The sequence below is a fragment of the Enhydra lutris genome, unplaced genomic scaffold (genome assembly GCF_002288905.1).
Source record: "Enhydra lutris kenyoni isolate GAN:26980312 unplaced genomic scaffold, ASM228890v2 scaffoldscaffold108, whole genome shotgun sequence".
Lineage (NCBI taxonomy): Eukaryota > Metazoa > Chordata > Mammalia > Carnivora > Mustelidae > Enhydra > Enhydra lutris.
The window spans coordinates 523,387-550,901 of record NW_019154192.1 but is presented as its reverse complement, the minus strand read 5'-3'; the positions used below and the strand labels follow the sequence as shown (position 1 = coordinate 550,901).

Here is a 27,515-nt window from a genome sequence, read left to right as displayed (position 1 = left end):
CCCTATCCCTCCCCCAACACCCAGGAACCCTGTTTGTTTCCTGAGATTAAAAGTCTCTTATGGTTTGTCACCCTCTCAATCCCATCTTGTTTCATTTTTTTCCTTCCCTGACCCTGACAACCCTCTGCCCTGCCTCTCAAATTCGTCATATCAGAGAGATTGTATGATAATTGTCTTTCTCTAACTTATTTTGCTCAGCATAATACCTTCTAGTTCCAACCATGCCTTTGCAAATGGCAAGATTTCATTTCTTTTGATGGCTGCATAGTATTCCATTATATGTACACACCACATCTTCTTCATCCATTCATCTGTTGAGGGACGTTTAAGTTCTTTTCATAGTTTGGCTAGCATGTAAAACTTCTACTGAAAAATTAGCTGATAGTCTTGTGGACTTTTCTTTGTACATAAATATTTGCTTCTCTCTTCCTTCTTTAAAAATTCTTTTTGTTTCTTTAGAAGTTTTTATTTCAATTACTATGTGTCTTGGAATGGAGTCCCTTTGATTGATTTTGCTGGAGGCTACCTCTGTGCCTACTAGATCTAGATATCTGCTTTTTCCCCAGATTAGGGAATTTTTCAGCTATTATATCTTCAAGGAGGTTTTCTGCCATTTTCTCTCTCTCTTTGCCTTCTTTATGGAGATCCTCATAATGCAAATGTTACCATGCTTGACATTGTCCAAGACCTCCCTTAACTGATTCTCATTTATCATTTCTTTTCTTTTTGCTATTTTGATTGGGTGATTTCCATTACACTGTCTTCCAGATCACTGATTTGTTTTTCTCCATCTTCTAATCTGCTGTCAATTCCCTTTAGTGTATGTGTGTGTATTTTGTGTGTGTGGGTGTGTGTATATTTTTAATTTCAGTTACTGAGTTTGTCATCTCTGACTGATTTTTTTAATACTTTATTGAATTTTCAATCACTGAGTTCATCCACTCTTCTCTCAAGTGTTATTAGCATCTTTATGACCATAACTTTGAATTCTTCAATACGATGATTGTTTTTCACCATTTTACTTAGCTCTTTTTTTATGCTTTTGTCTTTTTCTTTCATTTGGAGCATATTTCTCTGTTTCCTCGTTTTGTCTGACCCTTTATATTTGTTCCTCTGTTTTATGAAGGTTAAACTACATTCCCTAGACTAGAAAGTAGTAGTGTTGTTTAGGAGAGATCTTTTAGGGCTTAGGACTCAATCTCCCCTGATCGCCAGAACAAGGCACTCCAGAGCTGCCTCCTATATGTGCATGAGTTACTCTATTGTTTTTAAGAGGCAGTGACTCCTTTGGTATGTTCTCTGGCTCCAAGCATGGGTGGTTGCAATGACCAGCTGTTACTGCTGTAGTGCACGGGTAAGGTCTAGCCTCTGGTATGGTTGACTGAGAGGCCTGGCTATAGTTGGTGTAGGTTGGATCCAGGCAGAGCTGGTTGACAGGACAGGCTGTATCTATGGTGGGCATACAGGTGGATGGAGTTGACCACCCCCCTTCTTGGAGCCGTAGTTGCTTTGAAGGGCTACTATCTTCACTAGAGCTCCCTACCAAGTGTGGTTGTGTGTAGATTACTTTAGAGAAACACCTCATGTAGAGGCATGTTAGGTGGGACAGATTTGTTTGGGAATGCCATAGCAGGACGAGAACTGCTCTCATAAGTGCCTCCCACAATCTAGGCTAAAGGAGTTAAAAAAATGGCATTCAGCAGCACTTCTATTTCTGGATAAAACTCCTACAGATCCCCACCCAACAGATGCATGCCCTAAATTAGATATAATCCTGGCACTTTTCAAACTACTGCCTTTGTGCTAAGTCTTGGACTGAGTGATATAGTGCTCTGGCCCTTTAAGAATGGAGTCTCAATGTTCCACAACCTTTTGGCTCTTCTGAAGATAAACCTGTTGATTTTTTTAAAGCTCCTAAAGTTAAGTCCTGTTGTTTTTCAAAGACAGATGCTATAAAGGCTTTCATATTCTGTCTAAATCCCTAGAGTTGCAAATGCCCAGTCTGGGGCTTAATTCCATTGCTCCTCAGGGAGGGGCTCCCTTCCTCTAACATCCATCTCTCTTGTGGGTCCTCATGCTGGAGGTTTGGTCCCCAACCAGGTTTCTGCCCTGCCCTTCTTCATCATAAAAAAAAATATTTTGCTGTAGAAGACCTGTTCTGCTAGTCCTCAGATTGTTTTCATAGTTAGCTCTATTATATCTAATTGTAGTTTCACTGTGTCCCTAAGAGGAGGTGAGATCAGGATTTTCCTAATCTCCTATTCCTATTATTTCCTAATCTACTATTTTCCCAGAATTTCACTGCAGTTTTGATTTGCATTTCCCTACTAATGTTGAATAATGAGTTATATTTTTATTGGCTACTTGCATATCTTCTTTAAATAAATGTCTGTTCAAGGCCTTTGCCCACTTTAAGAAAAGAATTACTTATTTGAGAGAGAGAGCAAGTGATCAGGGGGAGGGGCAAACAGAGAAGAAGAAGCACAGAAGTTCCCCACTGAGTGTGGAACCCAACTCAGGGCTCAATGTAGGGCTTGATCTCAAGACCTTGAGATCTGATCTGAGCTGAAACCAAGAGTTGGATGCTCAACCGACTGAGCCATCCAGGCGCCCCAAGTCCTTTGCCCTTTGAATGGGCAAATGGTTGTTTTTCTGTTGAACTTTAACAGTTCTCTGTATACTCTGGACATTAATCCCTTTACAGATATTATTTAAAAATACATTCTCCTATTTTGTGTTTTGTTTCTTCACTCTGTTGATAGTACCTTTTTATATTTTCATGAAGTCCAGTTTGTCTCTTGGTTGTCTGCCTTTGGTTTCATATATGAAATATCATTGCCAAATCCAATGTAAAACTTCTGCCCTATGTATTTTTCTAAAAGTTTTATGGTTTTAGGTCTTATGGTGAGGGAATGGATCCATTTGGTGTTAAATTTTGCAAATGTTAGGTGAGAGTCCAGTTTCACTCCTTTGTATGTGGATATCCAATTTTCTCAGTAAAATTCATTGAAAAGACTGTTTTTTCCCAATTGAATAAATGGTCTTGGCACATTTGGAAATCTTTTGATCATATATGAAAGAGTTTATTTCTGAGTTCTCTATTCTGTTGTATTCCATCAGTTTATATGTCTATCTTTATGCCAGTACTATTTTGATTACTGTATCTTTGTAATAGGTTTGAAATCAGAAAGTGTGAGTCCTCCAGTTTTGTTCTTTTTTTTTTTTTTTTTAAAGGATTATTATGGTTATTTGGCACCTTGGAAATTCCAATAAATTTTAGGGTCAATGTTTCTATTTCTGCAAAAATATCATCTTGGGGTACCTGAGTGGCTCAGTGGATTAAGCCACTGCCTTTGGCTCAGGTCATGATCCCAGAGTCATGGGATCAAGTCCTGCATCTGGCTCCCAGCTCTACAGGGAGTCTGGTTCTCCCTCTGACCTTCTCCCTTCTCATGCCCTCTCTTACTCTCTCTCAAAAAAAAAAAAAATCATCTTTCAGATTTTGGTATGGATGGCATTAAATCTGTAGATCACTTGGGGTACTACTGACAATAATGAATTTTTCACACCCTGAACATGAATGGCTTTCCATTTATGTACTTTTAAATTTCTTTCAGAACTGTTTCATAGTTTTCCTTGTACAAAGCTTTTACCTCTTTGGTTAAATTAATTCTCAAGTATTTTATTTGTTTGTTTTGATAGTAATTGGAACTATTTTCTTAATTTCATTTTCAAATTAATAACTAATATTCTACAGAAATCAATTAATTTTTAAGTGATAATTTTGAATCCTGCTACTTCACTGAATTTAAGTTCTAACAGTTTTGTGTATTGTGTTCCTTAGGGTTTTATATATTTATAGTATTTATATATATATATTTTATTTATATTTATATTTATTTATATTTATATATATTTATTTATATTTATATATATATTATTTATATATATACATATATATATATAAAGATAACACCATCTGTGAGCAGAAATAAATTTACTTGTTACTTTCCAATTTTGATGCATTTTGTTTCTTTACTCACTTAATTGCTAGGCAGGCCTTCTAGTAGCATGTTGAATAAAAGTGATATAAGCAGACATTCTTGCCTTTTCTTCATCTTGGAGAGAAAACTGCCAGTACTTCAGCATTGAGTATGTTTGGTGTTGGGTTTTCATTAAATTTCATTCAAATTTTTTGTAATGTAATGCCGTTCTATTCCTAGTTTATTGACTGTTTTTATTAAAGAGTATTGAATTTTATCAAATGTTTTTGCTTCACTTGAAATAATTATGCTTCCTCCTTTCCCCACTCTTTTTATGTCAATATGGTGAATTTCATTGATAGATTTTCTTATGCTGAATAATGGTTGAATAAATCCTTGGTCATGGCATATGCAACTTATATTATACTGCTGAATTCAGTTTGCTAGAATTTTGTTGTGGGTTTTTGCTTCAATGTTTATAGAGATTAATTTGTATTTTTCTTGTAGTGTTTTTATCTGTCTTTGGTATCAGGGTATGCAGATCTCACAGAATGAGTTAGGAAGTGTTCCTTTCTGGTCAATTTTTTGAGAAAGTTTGATAAGGATTGATGTTAGTATTTAAAAGTCTTTGAAGTGAGGTGCCTGGGTGGCTCAGTTGTTAAGCATCTGCCTTCAGCTCAGGTCATGGTCCCAGGGTCCTGGGATCGAGCTCTGCAACAGGCTCCCTGCTCAGTGGGGAGATTGCTTCTCCCTCTTACACCAGGGAGATTGCTTCTCCCTCTTACACCACCCCAGCTTGTGTTCCCTCTCTCACTCTCTCCATCAAATAAATAAATAAAATCTTTAAAAAAAACTTTGAAGAATTCACCAGTGAAACCATCAGGTCCAGTGCTTTTCTTTGTTGGGACATTTTTGATTACTGATTCAGTCTCCCTAATATTTTATGTTTCTTCAGATTTTCTTTTTTTTTTTTTTTTTTTTTTTTGTGGTTGTGTGCTTTAGTCTCGGTAATTTTTGTGTTTCTAGGAGTTTGTCCATTTCATCTAAGGTGTCGAATTTGTTATCAGATGCTCATAGTGCTCTTTTATAGTCCTCTTTATTTCTATAGAATTGGCAATATCTTACATCTTTGGTTTTTTTTATCATTTTGTTCTTTTTCTTAGTTTCTCTAGTGAAAGGTTTGTCAATTATGTATCGCTGATTTCTCTATTATTTTTCTATTCCCTATTTCATTTATATAATCACAAATCTTTATTACTCCCTTCTTATGCTAGTTTTGGGTTTAATTTGTTCTTGTCTTTCTAATTCTTTTTTAAAAAGATTATTTATTTATTTACTTTATTTATTTATTTATTTATTTATTTATTTATTTATTTATTTATTTTTGAGAGAGAGAGAGAGAGAGAGAGAGAGCGAGCATGCATGAGCTGGAGGAGGGGCAGAGGAAGAAGGAGACTCCCCACTAAGCAGGGAGTCCAATGTGGGACTTGATTTCATGATCCTGAGATCATGACCCTGAGATCATGACCTGAGCAGAAGGTAGATGCTTAACCAACTGAGCCAGCCAGGTGCTCCTCTAATTCTTTAATTTGTAAAGTTAGGTAATTGATTTCAGTCATTTCTTGTTTGTATAAGCATTTGTAGGTATAAATTTCTTCCTCAGCACTATTCAGACTGCATCCTCTAGGTTTTAATATGCTGTGTTTTTATTGTCATTTGTCTAATTTCACATATGATTTCTTCTTTGATCCATTGGTTGCTTGAGTGTATTAATTTTCACAATTTCTGAATTTTTCAGTTTTCCTTTTGTTATTAATTTCTAACTTTATCCTGTCGTGGTTGGAAAAGATATTATGATATTTGAATTTTCAAATCATTGAGACTTAATTTGTGAGCTAACATAAAGTCTATCATAGGAAATGTCCCATGTCATTAGGTCTATCATAGGAAATGCAGGAGAACTGTGCACTTGAGTAGGATGTACATTCTATTGTTGGATAGAATATCTAGAATACATTGGGCAGGTCTAGTTGGATTTTTGTATGGATTAAATCATCTATTTCTATACTTATGTATATTAGATTACTCTATCCGTTATTGAGAGTGTGGTATTCAGTCTCCAACTATTATTGTAAAACTTTTTCTACCTTCAATTCTATTTTTAATTTATATTAAGGACAGATGTTTATAATTGTTTTCTCATGTTGCTGCACTGAAACTTTTATTAATATATAATGTCCCTCCTCTCTTTTAACCTTAGATTCACCCTACTTAGAATTTGTTTAGTTTCCTGAATGTCTTTCATCTAATTTGGGAACTTTTTGGACATTACTTCTTCGAATATTCTCTTTGCCCCCTTTTCTCTCTTTTCCTTGAGGACTCCCTGGAAGGGAGTGGCTTGAGGGTGTCTCATGGGCCCCTTAAAGTGTTCATCTTTGTTCATTTCTTTATTTTTGTTCAAAAAACTCCATTTCTTTTGTCCTGAGTTCATGTTTCCTGATTGTTTCTTCTATCAGTTCAAATCTGCCTTTGAATACCTTTAGCAAATGTTTTCATTTGTTGTTGTACTTATCAGTTCCAGAATTTTTTTTTTTTTTTAGATTTTCTATCTCCTTATTGGTATTTTCATGTGTTCCAGACATTGTTTTCTTGACTTCCTCCAGATCTTCCTTTAAGTCTTTGAACATTTTTAGGACCACTGATTTAAAGTCTGTGTAGCAGACCTGCCACTAGAACTTTTTAAGGAACAATTTGTATTGTTCTTTCCTTTCCATGGAAACAACGCTTTCTTTATTTTGTATACCTTATATTTTTTGTTGAAAATTGTATATGTTAATCTAATGATATGGTAACTTTAGAAATCAGATTTTCATTCCTTATGCTTCACTATGTTTTGTTTTTGTTCATTGCTTTTTATTTTTGCAGAATATCTATGCTGAGGATCACCCTAAGATGTAAATTTAAGATCTTCTGATGTCTTTTCTAATCCTGTGTCTTCACTTGGGCATATGGAGTTACTTTCTACTTTCTCTCCAATACATGGCTGTAGTCCTCAATGTCTTGCTCCCAACAAAGAAAAGAGGAAAATAAAGGGTGGGGGGGAAGATAAGCATTAGCCCTGGAAGTCATTTTAGCCAGAGTGGGAAGGACTTAGAAAAATGACAAGAGCAACAGTGGCTGCCTGACCCTGTAATCAAAAGCAACACTCTGTAATTAGAGCATAAATGCCTGATATTTGTACAGTAAGATACTTTTTTACCCACTCTGGTTCTGCCAGCAATGTGCAAGCTACTCAAGGTCTGTGAGGTGAAAGGTATGGTATCAACAGATGCTACAATTTTGAGGGCTAAAAGTGCATAAAATTAACCATCCAAGACTCTTCCTGTTAGTTGTAAGCCTTAAATAGAATCTAGAATTCTAAAATAGTTGTATCAGACAGATCCTGCCAGTACAATTATTGTATGCATGGGAAGACAGTTGCCTCGCATTTCATATTTAACCACCTTTCAATGACCCTTACTGCACTATAGTTTTTAAGAAATGCCATGAGATTGTTGTATTTTACTTAAAAAAAATTTTTTTAAAGATTTTATTTATTTATTTGACAGAGAGAGAGATCACAACTAGGCAGAAGGGCAGGCACAGAGAGAGGAGGAAGCAGGCTCCCTGTCAAGCAGAGAGCCCGATGCAGGGCTCGATCCCAGGACCTTGGGATTATGACCTGAGCCAAAGGCAGAGGCTTTAACCTACTGAGCCACCCAGGTGCCCCAGACTGTTGCATTTTAAATACATTTTTTTTTAAATTTTCAACTTTTATTTTTTTTTATTTAAGTTAATGTCTATACCCAACATGGGGATTGAATTCGCAGCCATAAGATCAAGAGTTACCTGCTCTACTGAGTGAGCAAGTCAGGCACCCCTTAAATACACTTTAAAAGATAACTAATACTTACACTTCACTGAACAAGGTGTGGTCACTGGTGCTGGTGGAGAAGTGTTGCTCAAGGATTGCCACAGTGCCCGCCAGGGCCATGTGTCCACAGCCACAGAACAGGGCGACCCCAGAGAAGCAGAGGATGGTGGCCACCAGAGAGGCATAGGGGACCCCTCCCAGACACTTGATGCAGCATTCAAAGCAGCCTGGACCCAAAGAAGACAAAATGCAGCCGTTATGGGCAAGACCTCTCTGTCTTCATCAACACAACACCTTTGCAGAGAGGGCTCGCCCTTGCCAACTTCCATTTCATGTTCTGTGGATAACAGCTCAATATGCCAAGAGCCAGTTTTGTGTAGACCTCATCACTCTGTGGGTAGGACCCTGGCACTCCAAGAGGGAACATAAGTTAATTTATTTAGGATTAGTAGCAGACCAACCAAGTGACAAATAATTAATGGAGTAAGTCACAATTCTACAGTTTCCTCATTGACCTGGGGCTGGAATGGGAGGTTGCTCCAGCGATAGTGAGGAGCAATTGTTCACTAACAAAGTCAAAAGAGAGGACAGCAGTAAAGCTGCAGTTCCAGGAATAGTGACACTTCAACTTAATCTTGAGGGATTTCAAATACCTCTATTTCTTAGCAGCCAATAACTTTCTTCCACTCTTGACCTCCTGGGAATCAAAAGAAGCAGACATAGTAATCATACTGTTGCTGGGTTCAGAAAACATCAACACAGTTATTTTGGAAAAATGAAGGGTATTTTGGTCCATACAAGTACAGAGTCACCAAAATCCACTCAAGTTTCATTCATGTTAACATCAAATTCAGCTTTTTAATAAAAATGTCTCTCCAGCCTTGCCAACAACCACAGTTTATTCCTGTCTCCTCATCCTTCCCAATTTCTACCTGTCTTCTCTGATATAAGTGTTCAGATTAAGAACCCATAACTAGTGGGTGACATCTAAGTACTTGAAGTAAAAGGAACAGAAGAAAAAGAAAAGACAAAATGAACATCAATAAAGTGAAATGAAAAAGTTGAAATTCAAGCTAAATCTTGAGAAATACAGATGATCATTTTCAAAACAAACATTTTACTTAAGATTTCATAAAGCTCTCTACCCTCTCAAAAGGATAGGACCAGGTAATATTTTCAGTTAAGAGACATTTATGTTTCAGTTGAAGTAGCACTGGCCTTGGGGCAATGTCAGTACCTCTCCTGACTTCCATTCCTTGTTTAGATTATCCAAACTTTTAATTGTTGTCAGAGAAACCGAACTGAATTCATTATGCCATTTAACTGCAATCAAGAATAGTTCAATACTTCAAGACAAGTACATTATGCAGCTAAATTTACTTTTCCTCAATGGTCTTTACAGTAGACAGGGAATGACTACCCAGCATAAAGTAGAGGTGACATAAACCAGATTTCTCTTCAGTTCACTGGAAAACAAAATAGCTTAGGCCTTCATATGAAAGTGTGCTTTGTTTTATTTCAAAAGATGGCTGACTGTTGTCATGAAGACCAACCTACCTAAAATGGATATACAAAACTACATACAATGGGAACCAGTGTACAATACAATTCAATTTTACCATCAGGTCAGTACCTTCAAGATCTTTGGATACTTGAGATCTAACAGCAAGGAAGATGGACTTCCATCTTATCCTGTCATACAAGTTTCTTGGAAACAAGGTGAGGGGAGAAGGCAACCCAAAGTCCAAATTCTCCCCAGACTCTCAAAGCAAGAAAAACTATAACTCTTAGCCTTATGTTCCACTACATAAAAACCTGTTGATGTGGTGTTTTTCACCCCCTCCCCATTGTAGAATGGTGTGAAGAACTAGATATTGCCTGCTTTCCTAGCTAATGAAGTTACAGCTGGTCTTCATTGGACAGAGATGTGTGGCCTCAGGACTGTGCTATTCAGTATTATAGGCACTAGCATATGTAGTTATTTAAATTATTTAAAATTAAATTAAAAAAATCAATTTAGTTGTGCTGGTCATATTTCATAGGTGCAATATCAGAGAGCATTCCATGACTGCCAAACAGTACTTTGGAAGTCACATTTTTGACTTGTAAAATAATTCAATTTTCACTGATGTGTTAAATAATAACTGGGTTCTCCTTTGAATTTCATTAATTCACACTTTTTAATAGAATTGGTGGATGCCCAGCACTGTGCTTGGCACTGAGGATACACTATGAAATAAGACATCTTTGTGTTGAAGGAGATCAGTGTAACACTAAAGGCATGCAAACAACAATTATTACAATAGTGTGATAAGGGCCAAAATACAGACTGCTGGAGAGCCAGTGATGGTGAGTAGAGAGGGAAGAAGATGGGGGATGATGATTTATCCTGGAGGGGGTCAGGAAGAATTTTATGCAGAAAGATCTAGTATGCAGGATATATACACAGCTGACATACTAGCACTGACATATAATCTGATAGAATGCTCATTACTTCCTGCATATTTTTGGTGCACACACACTATAGTAAGCCCACTTCCTTCCTCATTGTTCTGAGTTAGGGTGAGGTGAGAGGGCATGCCATGCTTGCCCATTAACAACAGAACTCAGCCTTCCAAATGCACAGCTGTCACTTCAAAACAGTCTTTCACCCAAAGCTTTAGAGCATAAGATTGGAGCTGCTCCCCTGCTCAGAAAGACAAATGGCGTTTTAAGAATGATGCCATTCAGTCCCAGGTTTACCACTAGAAAAAGGTTCAAGTTTCCTTTGATTTATCTCTCTCAAGGATTTTAGATACCCCATGACATGGATCTAGTTTTAGCAGAGAAAACCAGGGACTGAAGCATTTGGGATATCTCTTCTAAGACTCATACCTTCTTAGATAATGCAAAGCACTTTCAAAGCTCTGGCATTTTCAGTAGATGATTTTATTTATAACTATAGGAATTCTGGCTCCCAGAAGTCAATATATTGATCATCTTATTGCATAAATATAGATAAAACTCTCATGGATCCTAACTGCAAATAAGACAAGAAACTTCTGTTATAATAAAGGGAAATACATGAAATAATATAGCAAAATGGAGAGCTTATTTTTATTTTGTTGATCAGTTCTCTGCAGGTTTAAAATTGCTTCTGTGGTACATATCTGAGCAGCCATATACCCCCGCTTTTAAGTTATACATGAGTCTAGAAAGTATCTCTATCTTAGGTGTGTTAAGATATGTTTGAACACAGGGGAATCTGGCTATATGCTATACCTCATTCCAAAGAAACAAAAACTGATGCACAGAGTTGACAAGAAAATGTTAAAAATATTGTCTAAATCAGATATTGATACTAGGAATGCTTCTAAATTTATAGAATTTGTGAACAGAAATTCATGTATTCATGTGCATCATGTGTATGTGATAGACGTGGTGCTAGAGGCCATGATGGTGTTCTTTTTTTAGGCTGTTCTCATGTGTATGTGCATGTGGCCTGTTTATTCACATAGGGCCATATTTTAGTTTAACAACTGAGCCATTGAATGAGTCTTTGTCTTCTCAGTTTAATTATGTAAAATATTAAATAGGTTTTTAACACAGCTGTCTGAATTTTAATTTTTTAGTAGCCCTGAAAATTATGTAGCCATTCCTGGGTGTATCCTGGGAGGGAGATGTAGGGTTTCTTATAATGTATGTACATAGTAGTGTTCTATATCATAGTGTTAGAAATGGAAGCCTAGAAATGCAAACATAATCTTCCCTACCATGTTATTCTGAGTACAGTGACCATCAAATTCTGTAAAACTATTACCCATGTGCTACAATTAATGACTTCTCCTTTGTTCTGAAAGTTGGCAACAAGTACTATTGTTACTCCTGACAGAATCAATGTTAAGTTTCTCCTAAAACAGTGGTAGTCAAACTGTGGCCTATATTTTTGTAAATAAAGTTTTATTGCAACACAGGTATGCCTATTTACTTAGAAATTGTGACTCTTTTTTTCACATGGCAGAGTTGAATAGTCAAAAGAGAGAGTTCATGTCTTATAAAGCCTAAGACTCTAACTCTATAGAAAAAATTTGCAGACCCATATCTGGAAGCAGTGGTACTCAGAGTATGAACCACATATCAGAAGCATTAGTATTACCTAGTAACACACTAAAAATGGGAAACCTTGGGCTCCACTCGAAAACAATTGAATCAGAAACTGGGAGTTAATCCAGTAGTCTGTTTTTAATAAACTTTCTGGGTAATTTTGATGGTGCTTAATTTTGAGAACCTCTGTTTCTGGTTTCTGACCAAAGTGGAATAACAGGGACCACATTTCCTCTCCTTTCTGAATCAGGTAAAAAACTGCACAGAATATATGAAAGGCATGGAAAGGGCACAAGGGGTCTACTGGAGCTTGATCACTCAGGGCTTTCTAAGTGGCATTAAGGATTCTGGGTTTTATCCTCAGAACCAGGTGAAGCTGTGGAACATTTTTATGCACAGTGAATAATTTGGGTTGTACAAGAGCAGTCTGGCTGCTCTGAAAGGGACAGAGTAGATGTGTAGAGGACCAGGAGCACACTGTAATAATTTAGGCGAAAGATGACAGGAGCCTGGACTGCGGTAGAGGCAGGGGAGGCTGAAGAAATGGAGAGTCTGAGAGATGTTTAACATGTCAAATGGGCACAACTTGGTATGGATTTGCTGGTGAGGCTGAGGATGGACTGGTGAGTACCAAGGAGGACTCCTAAATGTCTCATGTGGGTAACTGGATGGGTGTTGTCCTCTTCCTTAAGCTAGGGTTGACCAGAAGAGGGCTAGGTTTGGAGAACCAAGATGATGAGTTCAGTTTTAGACATGTTGAGATTGAGGACACTGCACGTCATCTCAAGGGAAGGTTTCCAGTGGGTAACTGGATTCCTGTGTTTATAGCCCCAAAGAGCTAAAGTTGCATGCTGTCAGCTGCTGTTGGATGACAACAAGAACTTTCAAAGACCAAGACAAGACATGAGTGGACCACTTATCACTTGAAAGTGACTCAGACTCTGCTTCGCAAAGCATAGTTCTTGGATGAGGAACTCCCCATCAGGGAACTTGAGAATAATGCAGAGTCTTGGGTCCTACCCTGGGTCAGCTGAATCAAAGTCAGCATTCTAATAAGGCATCAGGGGATTTGTGTCTGTAGAAGAGTTTGAGAAGACCATTGTGGTCAAAACTCCCATCTCCCCAGTTCTGGGGCGGGGGTGGGAGGCGGCGTGTCCTGAGTCTATTTGAAAGGCTTTTGTGCTGAACCCTGTTTTCGGTTTTCTCCACAAGAGGCAGCCCACTGGACTTGCAATAATTTTCTAGCTAATTGCCAATCAAATGGCAAGTTCCAAGATCTGCAAAGAAGACAAACAAATTGTTCAGCTATGTGAAAAGAATGTAACTGGTGCCATCTCTGAGCCACACATATACTGCTCGTCTCATAAGAGCCAAGATGCTTTAGTGCTGTATCAGAGTAGGTCCTGAGAAAGCCAGCCTCACTGTCCCCTCCTCCGTCGTGCTAAGGGTGTCTCTAGAAAGTAACTGGACCTGTGACTTAGGCTTTTCCCAGTATGAAGAGTCATGGGTAGGGTTAATGTTTTCAAATGTGAAGGTGGTGCTAAATATCAGCAGAGCAACCTACTGTTGAAAGTTAATCCTCGCTAGGGACATCAATGCTTTCTTGGGTACCCTTAGAAATCCACAGATGTTTTCCCAAGCATCGAAGCAGCAATGACAATATTAGTTAACATGAATGAGAAAAGGCAAGGAAAGCAGTTTTTTATGATTATCTTTTCTTCATTTAAAGTAAAACAAATAGCAGTCTACTATATTCTAATATAAATTCTCAGTACTTCTCACTAAATATTAAAAATCTACATTGCGCTGATAATATCATAAGCTTTATTTACCTAGTTTCTGGCTAAAGAGGATTTTAGGTTTGAATTCACACAAAAACTTCAGTGTGCATTAGCCTAAGACAGTTTAAATATAAACTACATAGTAGGGGAAAAAACATGGATCAGTGCCTCTAACTCTCAATGGCTATTTTGTCTCCAGCATTCCTGGGACTTTTTGTGCAGAACAACAAAATAAAACACATTTTGTCCTCAGGCCTGCAGATAGTTGTTGCCATGGCTATAAATTCACAAAGGCCTAATGACCTGCCCTAAGTGTCTGTAATCCTGACAGCAGATTTAATGCTGGCTCAAAAGGAGGGCCAGGAGTTAACAACGGCTATATTCTTCCTTAGGGAATGAATGTCACACACACACACACACACACACACACACACACACACACACACACACTCACACACACACACACACATGCACACACACACACATGCAAACACACATCTTGATATACAGCATTCCTACCTACTTTACTAATTTATAATGAGCCAAAAAATTAAAAAGAAAAGGAGCCAACTTTACATCTTTTAGACAACCAGCAACAGGAAAATAGAGGTGGAAAGAATCTGACTTACAGAAGCAAAAGTGAATGTAGATAGGCCTCCGTGATTCAAATTGGCCTACATGGCACTTCTCAGTAGGGGTGAGTATGGCTCAGAGGACATTAAATAATATCTGAAGATATTTTTGTTTGTTACTTTGTGGCAGGGAGTGGTGTTACTGGATGCCAGTGGATAAAGGTCAGGCATGCTACTAACACTGTACAGTGCACAGGATGGCCCCTACAAAAGAGAAGGTATCTCTAGAAAGGAACTGCATTGGTGACTCAGGCTGTCCCTGTGAAGAGTTACAAGCAGAGCTAATGTCAGTAGTGCCCAAGGGTGAGAAACTTTGCTCTGTTCATTATGTACAATCCTTGTCTGAGATATTTGGCAACACAGCCAAATGCTAATTTTTATTTTTATTTTTTATTTTTTTTAAAGATTTTATTTATTTATTTGACAGAGAGAGAGATCACAAGCAGGCAGAGAGGCAGGTAGAGAGAGAGAGGAGGAAGCAGGCTCCCTGCTGAGCAGAGAGCCTGATGCGGGGCTCGATCCCAGGACCCTGAGATCATGACCTGAGCCGAAGGCAGCGGCTTAACCCACTGAGCCACCCAGGCGCCCCTCAAATGCTAATTTTTAAATAAAAAAATAACAATGCTTATAACAAAATTAATTTTAAATAATATGTATTAAAAATCAGTTCATTAGAATCATCTGGAGAATATTTAAAAAATCCTAAAGCTCAGGCTTCACCTTATCAATTACATCAGAAGTTCTATGGACAGAATGTATGAGTTTGTTTTTTAAAGCTCTTCATGTGGTTTCAATGACCAGTCATAATTAAGAAGTATTATAGAGCAGGAAGTGGCAAACTGTGATACAGGGATCAACACAACTCTGTCAAGAATGGTATTTGCATTTCTAAAATGTTGGAAGAAAAGGAAGGAAGAAAGAGAGGGAGAATGAAAGAAAAGAAAAAGAAAACATTAAAAAAAAAGGAAAAAAATTAAACTCAAGTAAAGGAGAAAAATTCAAAAGAAGATCTTGTGAAACATGAAGAGTTTTATTGGCAGATAGTCACACTCATTTTTTTTTTTTTAATTGTCAATGGGTGAAGTTAAAAAGGCAGAGCTGAAGAACTACCATAGATATTTACTATCTGGCCCTTTAAAAGAAAATTCTACAGGCCCCTCTGAAAGAACAGTGGTTCTCAAACTTTAATGTGAATATAAATCCCTTTGGGATCTCATTAAAATGCTGATTCTATAAAAAAGGCAGGTCTGCATTTCTTACCTTTTCCAGGTGCTTAGATCCTGCCAGTTCCAACCACTCCACTTGGAGTCATGGGGTAGATCATACATTTTATCAAGACTGGATCTCTGCAGCCCTATGAAATGGCAAGACCCTTTCAATAGGTCTGTGACATCAAAACTCTTCATCAAAGTACTGGCATGCTCTCAGGGTGCCTGGGTGGCTCAGTGGATTAAGCCTCTTGCCTTCAGCTCAGGTCATGATTTCACGGTCCTTGGATTGAGCCCCACATTGCACTCTCTGCTCGGCAGGGGGCCTGCTTCCCCCTCTTTCTGCCTGCCTCTCTGCCTACTTGTGATCTCTCTCTGTCAAATAAATAAATAAAATCTTTAAAAAAAATATTGACATGTTCTCAATTTTTTCACTGTATTGCCTTTGTATAATAAAATTAGTTATGCTAATCTGAAGGGGCACATGCACCGCAATATTCATAGCAGCGATGTCCACAATAGCCAAACTATGGAAAGAACCTAGATGTCCATCAACAGATGAATGGATAAAGAAGATGTGGTGTATATATACAATGGTATACTATGCAGCCATCAAGAGAAATGAAATCTTGCCGTTTGCAACGACATGGATGGAACTGGAGGGTATTATGCTGAGCAAAATAAGTCAATCGGAGAAAGACAACTACCATATGATCTCCCTGATATGAGGAATTTGAGAGGCAGGGTTAGGGGTTGTGGGGGGTAGGGAAGGGAAAAATGAAACAAGATGGGATCGGGAGGGCGACAAACCATAAGAGATTCTTAATATCTGAAGACAAACTTGAGGGTTACTGCGGAATTGGGGGGAGGAATAGGGTAGCTAGGTGATGGACATTGAGGATGGTATGTGCTATGGTGAGTGCTCTGAATTGTGTAAGACATAATTCACAGACCTGAAGCAAATAATACATTATATATTAAAAAAATTAGTTATGCTATATGAAACAGACCCTGGTACCAACTTGTACTAATTAGCAGTACATTTCCCTCCACTATATATTCTCAATTAAAATAGTTAAATTAAATTAAAAAGCTGCTTCAGTTAAGAATTAATTTTCATATTTTTTTTAGCTTTATTGAGGTATAATTGATATATATATAAAATATATATTTAGGTGGATATCATGACATTTTATCATGATAGATAAATGATAGATGGATAGATACCTAGATATATAGACAGAATAAATAGTTAAATTACATTCTTTTGTTTTCCTAACACCATTTATTGAACAGAAATAATTCTCTATTGTATATTCAGGTACCATGTTTTAGATCAGTTAACTATATATGTATTTATTCCTGGGGTTTCTATGCTGTTTCACTGATGTCTGTTTTTATACTAATATCAAACTGTTTTTATTTCTATAGCTTTGTAAAAGTATCAAGTCAAGGAAAATTAAATATAAAAATTAAACTATAAAAACTTAAAAACTACAAAGCTGTATAATTAACCATACCTACAATAAGTTATTAATGGATGCATAATATGAAAACATGTAAACTGAGGGGAGGCTGGGTGGCAGAGTTAGTTAAGAATCTGCCTTTGGTTCAGGTCATGATCTTAAGTTCCTAGGATCCTGCCCTCCGTAGGGCTTTTTGCTCAGAAGGGAGTCTGCTTCTCCTTCTCCCTCTGCTCCTCTCCCCAACTTAGGCATGCTCTCTGTCTCAGTAATAAGTAGTAAGTAATTAGTAATAAGTAATAATTATAATTATAATTATAAAATTATAGTCAGTAATAATTATATTCAGTAATAAGTAAATAAAATCCTAAAAAAAGAGAAAAAATGTAAATTGAGATAAAAAAATAAAATGGAAAATAGAAATAAAAATATGGTTTTTGAAAATATTGGTGATAAGTTGTTACCAGCTTAAAATAGACTGCTATAACTATGATGTTTTATGTAACGCTCATGGTGACCACATAACAAAAACCTATCATTGATACATAAAAGAGAGAAAGTAATAAAAGCACTACAGAAGATCAAGTCACAAAGGAAGAAAGTAAGACACAGGAAGAGAACAAAGGACATTCAAATTAGCCAGAAAACAATTTAAAAGATAGCAATAATAAGTCTTTACCTACCAATCATTATTTTAAATGTAAACAGTTTAAATCTCCCAATCAAAAGAAATACAGTGGCTAATGAATTAAATAAACAACAGCAATAACAACACAAACAAGAAGCAACTCTGTACTGCCTACAAGAGGCTCACCTCAGTTTAAAGGCACACAAATGCTAAAAGTAAAGGTGAAAAGTGATATTTATGTAAATATTAAATGAAAGACTGCATAGATAACTATAATTATATGACAGAAGAGAGACTTTAAGCCAAAACATATAGAAAGAGAAAAAAGTTATTACATAATAAAATGGTCAATGCATAAGAAGTTATTATAATTGTCATTATAAATATGCCTCAAATCAGAGCACCAAAATATATCAAGCACATGATAACAGATATGAGAGAAAAATGCAATAAGAACACAATAACAGTAAGGTATTTCAATGTTCCACTTGTTTCAACAATGGATAAATCATTTCCTTAGAATGAATAATGTTGAACTTGAACTACACTTGAGGCAAAATGGACATTAAAGACATATATAGAACATCTAATTCAATAGCAATGGAATACATTTTCTCCTTAAGTGCACATAAAACACTATCCAAAATATGTCATATGTTAGATCACCAAAAAAGTCTTTACCAGATTTAAGCAGACTAAAACAGAAAAGACTTTTCTGACCACAATGACATGAAACTGGAAATCTAACAGGAGAAAAACTGGAAAATTCATAAGATATGTGATACTAAACAACACATATCCAAATAACCAATGGGTTAAAGAAGAAATTTAAAAATAAAACCTTGAAACAAATTAAATGGAAGCCCATATACCAAAACTCCTGGGATACACCAAAAGCAGTTATAAGAAGCAAATTTATAATGATAAATGTAAAGATTAAGGAAAAAGATCTCAAATAAACAACCTAACATTATGATTCAAGAAACTGCAAAAGAAAAGGAAGAAATGAAGCCAAAACTAAGTGGAGCAAAGAAAAACAAAAATCAGAGCAGAAATAAATTAATAGAGACCAGAAAAACAATAGAAAAATCCAATGAAACTGAAATCTGCTTTTTTTAAAAAGAAAAACAAATTTGATAAACCATTACCTAGATTAAGAATTAAAAGAAAGAAAGAGAGAAAGAAGACAAATTAGAAATGAAAGAATAGACAATACAAATGATGTAATAGAAACAAGAAGGGTCATAAAACACTATTTTTAACAATCATACACCAACAAATGGGATAACCTAGAAGAAACAGATAAATTCCTTGAAACAATTTACTGAGACTCAATCATGAAGGAAAAGAAAATTTTAACAGACTAATAACCAGTAAAAATACTGAATCAGTAATCAAAATTCTATCAACAATTAAAAATCCAGGATTAGATGGCTTCACCGCTGATTCTACATTCCTTATCATACTATTCCAGAATTCCAAAAACTCTAAAACAAGGGATGATGATGATGATGATGATGACGACGACGACGACGACAACCACGACGACGATGATGACGACGACAACAACAACAACGTATTCTTATCTGGACTTACTTAGTGCCAGACCTGAGTAGACAAGAAAGAGGCTATTTATTGGCTTTGATTCTTTCCTTCTCAAAAGTATTTACTGATGTTAAAACAGAGAAATATAAATCAGAAGGGTCAGAAAGACATTTGGGAGTACCCACTGTATTCTCAGAGGTAAGGTTACTGCTGGCACAGTTCTCAGCCCCATGACATACATGTGTTAACACCCTTCCCCATTATTTCTTTGGACATTGGAAATACTGTGGTCAACTGAAAGACAAATCTCACTGTACACTGTTCCTTTAAGAAGGTGACAAAAAAGGGAAAAAGGAGAAGATAGGTAAAAGATGAGGTGAAATGGAGAATGAGAGAGAAAAAAAAGTTCGCTAAAATCCTTTAAGGGCCAATTCTGTCCAAACCCATGTGAAATAGTTAATGCATCAAGAAAAACATAAAATAATACTAAGTTGAATGTTCCATCCCAAATAACATTATAGCTATATAATATCTATGTTATATATAGATATATACAATGTTTGAAGCTAGCATCATCTCCCAGATAGGCACAGATTGTACGGTGGTTCTTTGAACCTAAGTACATCCAGTGATTCCTGCAAATTTCCATTTCAGCTCTGCTGTTCACTGTTAATTTCAGGTGGTAAAGAGTCAGTGTCTTTATATCCAGGAAATGTTGTATATTAGCAGTTTTATTTATTGTTTTGCCATAGAGTTAAACTAATACTGGCATAGATACATACGTTTGCTATCAAAATGCAGTCCTTTATATGAGCTTATTAATGCAGCATGGTAAATGGAAAATTTATTGAATCTCAGCCTCTTATTTTTTAATTTAAATTTATATAAACCATCAAAATGTTTTTATTTCATTTTTCCCACCATGCTTTCTCTCCTCTACTCCTAAAATTCTCATTTTAGGCAGACACTAATTCTATACTAAAAATTTTGTTTCTCACAGTATTTTTCTTTTTGCCTATTTCATTTTCAAACCAAAAGTGCAATATAATTATTGCTAACTGCATAAGTAAAAAATGAATAAAGGTGCACACTTGATAATGGTACCCAGCCCAAGTCCTGAAGAATGTGACAAATAATCCTGAAGTTTTCTGATTCTATGGTGAAATTGCTGCCTTCTTATCAATGTCTGCAATATTCTGTCACACCATTTTAGACCCAGCACTTTGGAGAAATGAGTGTACCTCACAGTCCTAGAATGTTATAGATTACATCCTGCTCCAATTGCCTTTTAGTGTTATAGAAAAAAGGCTGCTGGTTTAGGGTTACACCATTACTTACTCAGATACACAGTAACAACTGGCTTTGTAGAGTCAGGTCCCTATGTGATAATATGATTGTATTTCTCAGTATTCACTGAAAATCAGGGAGGAAAATATTCTCTAAATTTGTTTAGGACAAAGTAGGCATACAGTAACTTGTTGATTTAAATCTTGAAATCCCTAAAAAACCATAAAGTTGATATGGCCTTTTATGTCTGAAAATCCCATAAATTCTAGTAAGGGGTTATGTTCCTCTGCAGTGCTACAAATAGTAAAGATAAAAAAGATAATTCTGACATTGAAATGGGTAATTATTTCAGCTATGGATGAGCATATAACCCTCTACTGTGCACCTAAGATCACTAAGGATAAGGACCTAACAATCAAGTGTCCTGACTCGGTATACCTAAAATCTCACAAAGCATTTATCATCATGCTAAACGCACTGTACTTGTTTTTTTAGCTGTCATAACCACAGAAAGATATAGGTATGTCTATCATTCTGTTTTTTACAAATGAAGAAACCAAGGGCAATGAGAAGGTAAATCACTTGACCACAAGCGTTCAGGAAAAGGGTAGAGAATCCTGGGTATGGACCTGGGAAATTTTGACTCCATAGTGCACACTTCTGAAAATACCATATCATATTACTGTGGTTTGGACACTTGGTGCCTTTTTTTGGTCAATAGTGGTTAGCTCAGCAAGAGTTTCTTTTGAGTTCCCTCGGATATGATCTATGCTTCTGTGCCTCCTAAAGAAATAATCTAGATTCTAGCTCAGTAATGCCATTTCAGAATCCTAAAAACTTCGTAAGCCTCAACCTTCCCTAGATTTTTTTTTTTAATTTCTTGCTCAAGACATCTCTCAGATCTAAGTTATGTTACATTTTCTGAAAATTAAGAAGTAAAGTGGGCTAGTACAAAGAACCAGAAGATTAAATTACCTTACGGTTTGATCTTTCACTTCTTATAGTGGCTGTGAACCTCTCACACTGACCCTAACCAAAAGGATTCCAAGTAACTGAATAATTATTTTATCTGTAAAACTTTACCCTCATCTTAACAAGTTATTCTTACATACCCAGAACAAATAGATCTCTAATAAATATTTATTAAGTAAATATTAGGTTAAAAGCAAAGAAGCAATAGTCTTATGATTGAATGTTACTGTCCTCCCTGAATTTATATATTTGAAGCCCCAGCACCATAGTGATGGTATTTGGAGATAGGGTCTTTGTGTTCTGGGTTAGATGAAGTCATCAGGATGAGGCCCGATGATGGGATTTATATCCTTATAGTAAGAGACCAGACTGATGTGTTATCTTTGCTTGACTGATCTGGGACTTCTCTAATGAAAATGGAACCATAAAACTCACTCTTTTTGGTGAGTTTGCTGACTATGGACTTGTTTCCACAATCTGCTACTGTTCCTGTTTCTCTGGAGAAGACTAAGACAAATATTGATACTGAAAAGTGAAAGTGCTACTGTAACAAATACCTAAAAGTGTGGAAGTGGCTTTGGAAATGGGTAGATTCTGGGAAAGTTTGAGGTACATGTTTAAAAAAAAAAGCGCAGACTGCCATGAATGAATGAAATATGAACATTGAAGACAATTCTGAAGAAAGCTCAGAAGGAAAAAAAGAAGAGCTATAAAGAAATCTTCCATATTCTTAACATATAAATAACCATGAACAGAGTATTGGTAGAAATATGTCAATAAGAGACTATTCTAGTAAGATCTCAGATGGAAATGAGGAACATGCTATTGAACAATGAAGAAAAGACAATCCTTTTTTTTGATGTGCAAAGAACTTGGCTGAATTATACTTATGTCCAGTGTTTGCAGAAGGTATATTTGATTCCTCCTGACTGCTTATAATAAAATGTGAGAGAAAAGAAATTGAAGGAGTTGTTAAATAAACAGGAACCAGAACTTTAAAATGTAGAAAATGTCCATTTTCTGTCCATTGTAAAAAAAAAGAGAGAGAGAGAGAGAGAACAAGTTTTCAAAAAAGAACAGCAAGATTATGGATAATATCTTGATAAGGAGGTTAGTATGTATATAAAGCATAGATCTAATAAACCATGTCAATGAACTCAGGAATACAGATAGGACCGAACCTCCAGAAACACTACTGGTGAGAACTGATGAAGGCAGGCTACAAAGTTGTTACCCTTCAAAAAAGGGAAGAAAGACCCCAAAGCAATTGAGAGATCATTAGAGCTGCTATTTCACATTTAAATTTTCTAAAACAGTAAAAGAAAATTGTATTACAACTCCTACTTATAACTGGTAACATCTGGCCAGCCACAGTTTTCTCCATGAGTTCATTCTTTAAATATTCTCTTTAGATGTCTTCCTTGGCATATGCTTACACAGTGAATATTATCAATCATTACTCAACCATCACATTTTGATTTAATTTAAAGTTATCAATTTTAAAACTGCCAGTTTCTTAGAGCTATCCCTAAGAAACCTTGTATCCTTTCCTTTCTTTTAAAATCCCTGAGTATCAACTAAATAGTTACAAATTTTGGTCACCTACTTGTGTTCTGTGATGGATATAAAACTGTTTCAAATACAGTCTTTCTTAAAGACTTGGTACAGTTTTGGATTATAACAGGAAGTCATTCTGATGTATTTTAAAGAAACAGTTGTCTTAAATAGGTATCAGTGAACTACAGAAGTTAAGATATGTTGTTCAGACTAAATTCTTCAGAAAGGATACTAACTTGAAAAGCTGAGGCCAATTTATATCCAAAAGTTTAATTTATATCCTTAAAAAACATTCTAATAACTATCAAATGCTATTTATTTATAAGCTACAGAGTATTGCAATAACACCCCAAATTAAGAGAGCGGCATTGAATCTAATGCCAACAACTGAAAGAAAATGAGAAAGGGGGGGGAGTACATATAAAATTATGTGAGGTGATAAAATGTATAGGATTAAATTTAGTGTAAAATTTCTTGCTGAAAGAAAAAAAAGAATATGAGTTGGGATTTACTTTTACTGATCTGCAACAACAGAGGTTGTGATCACAATGTGACCTATCAAAAATGCCACTCTAGAGGTTGGCTTATCTACTAATTGTCACTAAAACAAACAAGTGTTTGTGTATGCTCGTCATTCCACCATCACTTCAGCTTTAATTTTAAGTTTAAAATAAATGTTTATTCCATTGAAATTAACATGCAAAGACTGTAACTGACATACTTTCTTGATTTATTTTAAATTTAAGATTAAAAATTAAATCTGAAGGAATAGTGAAGTGATAAGTCTAATGCCTACTATATGTACTGGTAATGAAAATGGGCTAGGAAACTGGGAAACTACAAAGATGATGATGATGATTTTCTGCAATTACCATATTTGCTTGTTTGTATTTTTCAGTTTTGGTAGCTTTTAAAATTCTTTTTTCCAGGAATTGCCTTTAACTTCTTCTTTTGGTGTTTTGCGGTAGATAGGTTTGATGCAAGAACTGGAATAAACTAACAATTCATAAATAAAATTGCTGTTTATGAGACAATGTTATCAAAGTCTTATGTACAGAAGAAATCCCATACAAAAACAGTCTCTATAACAGCATGCCAATTGGAGAGCTGTGTGAAATTGCTGTTTTTATAGGTGTAAAATTGATGACTAACAGCAATTTCAGACAGTACAATGTACAGATTCATAAGTAAAACACACTTATGCCTCCACCTTGAAGAATTACTATGTTTAGTGATGTTCAGTGTTTGCTGTAGCCTTAAGAAATAACCTTAGTAATAAAGCTTCTGTGGGTATAGAGTACGTTCTTGTGCCTTTTTGATAATCTGTAACTTTGGATAAAAAAAATAAATTCCAATGCAGAAAGATGCCCTTCACATAGCAGTGGCTGAGAGAATTCTATGTGCTATTGAACTTGAAATCAATTATTACCTAGGAAAAGACATTAATTTTTGCTTCTGTTTTCTACCATTTTCTTACTGCAAACACGTCTCCAAAAAAATCTACTTTGTCTGTCAGAACCATGATATGTTCCAAAATTCCATGTAAGGAACAGGACCTTTATCTATTTTCATCGATCAAATCTGTAAATTGTACATAGTAGAAGACACAGTCAACCCTGACAACTCCTTTAAACAGCAGTAGGTGACTAAGCTGATACTGTGTCTCTCAAGCTTCGACTGTAAATAGTTACTATATGTCATAGTTACAACTTGGATACACAAAAATAGCAATCATATTAGATAAGAAAATTAAAGAAATATAGAGAATCACTATAGCATTAGCAGAACCAAAGCATATTTAAAAGTTCCTCCTTGCCATTAGGAGAAAACAATGTATTGCACCTACTTGGAATATAACTCAGAATATCAAAAATAAGTTATGACACATTCCATTAATGAAAAAAAAAAGTTTCCCCAACCCAAGGTGACAAAGTGCATACATCTTTGTGGGAAATCCCACACTAGGTAAGAAGATCTGGAACAGGACTGGGCTGAAGGAAGGATGCTCTATTAATTTAACATTAGTCTACAGGGAAAAACCACCCTGAAAGCAAGACCATGCCACAGGGATTGTTTCAGAGCTATTTTCCAAGAGACACAAAACCGGGCTATTCCTTTGAAAGCACCCCAGTGAAAAGCTGGAAACAGGCTATTGTCAGAGCGCTGGGTACCTTTTCTCTCTTGGCTTTGTTCAGTATTTTCCTCGGCTGCAGTTTCCATGGCTGGCTTCATACCATCCACCAAAAATGCTTTCCCCCGCTCCCCCAACACACACTTTTCCCCTCCTCTTCCTTTTCTTTTGGGCTCCCCTCCGTCTCTTATTTACACCGCGTGATTGAGAGGTTCTGTTCTTCCCTACAGTAGATTACAGTCCCTTCCAAGATGCAAAAGGCTCAGCAGCGTCCGTTTCCCCTCTGCCTACTGGTCCGCAAAGACGGCTGCCAAGCAGCCGGCAGCCGCACGTCAGCGAGGATCCCAGTTAGAACGCGGCCATCCTGCGCCCAGTCCCACTGCGGCTCCCCGGGGGACGGCCGCGCCCCCGCCCGCCTGCCCGCGCCGCTCGCTCCCGGCCAACTGCACCCACTGAATGCTAATCAGCTCTCCCAGGGAGGAACAGATTTGTGACATCAGAGGACGGGATGTGGAGGAGAAGGGGAGGGAGAGAGCGCGGGCGAGCCCCTCCCACCACGTGACTCAGCGGGTCCGGACGTCTCTTCTCGCTGCAGAACGCAGGGCTTCCATCCCTGCAAACTCCTTCCTTCAGTGGGGGAGCCCCCTCGTGGGGCATCACAGGCCGCTCAAGTTCATTGACCCCACCCCGGCAGAATACAGTAAGAGGACCAGCCCATGGTCTCTGTAGCATTCACTTTCTTTAGTATTCTATTACTGTGAATGGATCTTTTTTGTTATTGTTTTTCGAGAGGTGCTGGTGAAGAGGGGCACAGAATCTTAAGCAGGATCCACACCCAGTGCTCCATCTCACAATCTTGAGATTGGGACCTGAGCATAATTCAAGAGTGGGACACTTTACCAACTGAGCCACCCTGGCACCCTTGGATGGAATTTTTTAGTTGACTTTAATTAACTTCCATTCCTGGAAGGAATTCACCATTCCTGAGGGCTTTTTGTTCTAAACCTAAAAAGAAAAGTGTGTAAGATACTGAAATAAAATTATATAGCAATCTGATCTTTTAATGTTTTAGATAGTCCTTAAACCCTTATGTTCAGTACCTCTGCCTCTTAAACCAGGAAAGAACTTTTGATATCATTTTGACTAATTTCAACATTTTCCTTAATTTTTCATCTTTCTTTTTTCCTATTGCTCAAGAAGACTATGCTATAATTAATTGGTCCCTTAAATAATGGTCTAGGCAATATTATTGTTTTATAGTAAGGAGATAGAGAAGTATGGTGAGCCTAAATCTGCTGACTTCTGAAAAATATTAGTTTGTGGTGTAACTATCTATACAGAAAACTAAATTATGTAGTCTATTAAAATAGTGTAGAAGCATTTTTGTAAATAGTACTAGGTCCATTTAGCCACAAAGGTGGTAAATGTTGGTTTGTGACAGAATGTATCACTAGTACTTCAAATGAGGATTAAAATCAAAACAAAAGTTAATTCAGTATGAAGGAACAATCCGAATTACCTGTTAATTGTTTGTTTTCCTCTTATTTTTCAATTGACATAATTGGCATAATTTTTATTGATATATACTTGACATGTCAAATTATATGGTTCTCTCTCATCCTGCAGCTGGGAGATTTGCACCCATTGCTGCTTAAGAAACTCTCACAGAAGCGGGATCTACCCTCTTGTGTCACAGGCTTCTGTCAAGTCCCTGATTTTATCCTGTCTATATCCACGTTGTATACCTGTCAGGCAGCACAGTGTTCCTGTATTTTATCTCAGGGACAAGGCTGGGTTTCAAACCTCCAGGTTTTAGTGAACTGGCACAGTGTGGACCTGTGCTGATCCTGTGGGGGTGGGTCTCACCATGCTGTGTCCGGTGACTCTTTGTCCCATAAAAGCACTCACAAAATCACACTGGCACTTGGAGTTTATTGTAAAGCCCAGCAAACAGCCAACACCAATGTTTTTTGCCCTCAGCTGGTGTCTCTGCTCCCATGTTAATGAATGGAACACCCACTGGTGCTGCCAGCTCTTTAGTCCCAAAGAGGTTGTCCACCTCTCCTAAATATACTCCAACAAGGGAACTATTTCTCTCCACATCCCAGGGGATCCTCAGACCATGTTGTGCACTCCCAGGGTTCCACCTTCTGCCCCTTGGAGCACTGCTAGGCCCACTGGGTGCAATCCCAGTGATGGCAGCAACTTCTAAAAATTCAGACGTTGAGTTCTGCTTCTTATAAAAACTTGTGATAATCAGCTGCTCTAGTTCTCCCAGTCAGTGATTCTGGTGAAGTGTTTCTCTTGTGCACTCTTTCTCTTGTTGCACTGC

At 36.8% G+C, this 27,515-nt stretch overlaps 1 protein-coding gene across 5 annotated transcripts in view; it reads right to left on the bottom strand.

Annotated features, from left to right (window-relative positions):
* LOC111139465 (neuronal membrane glycoprotein M6-b) overlaps positions 1–25,284 on the bottom strand; it is a 37,664-nt gene extending 12,380 nt beyond the window's left edge. For 2 of the 5 annotated variants that reach the window (XM_022491726.1, XM_022491728.1), the window contains exons 1-6: positions 25,224–25,284; positions 19,837–19,902; positions 19,422–19,427; positions 15,915–15,926; positions 15,826–15,861; positions 7,937–8,123 (exon numbers count right to left, since the gene is read on the bottom strand). In XM_022491726.1, the coding sequence (XP_022347434.1) occupies positions 7,937–8,123; positions 15,826–15,861; positions 15,915–15,926; positions 19,422–19,427; positions 19,837–19,902; positions 25,224–25,284 (368 nt within the window). Of the gene's footprint in view, positions 1–7,936; positions 8,124–15,825; positions 15,862–15,914; positions 15,927–19,320; positions 19,339–19,421; positions 19,428–19,836; positions 19,903–25,223 lie in introns of all 5 variants that reach the window. The other 3 variants (XM_022491725.1, XM_022491727.1, XM_022491729.1) reach the window with 2 other exon arrangements.
* Between the last annotated feature and the right edge of the window lie 2,231 nt (positions 25,285–27,515).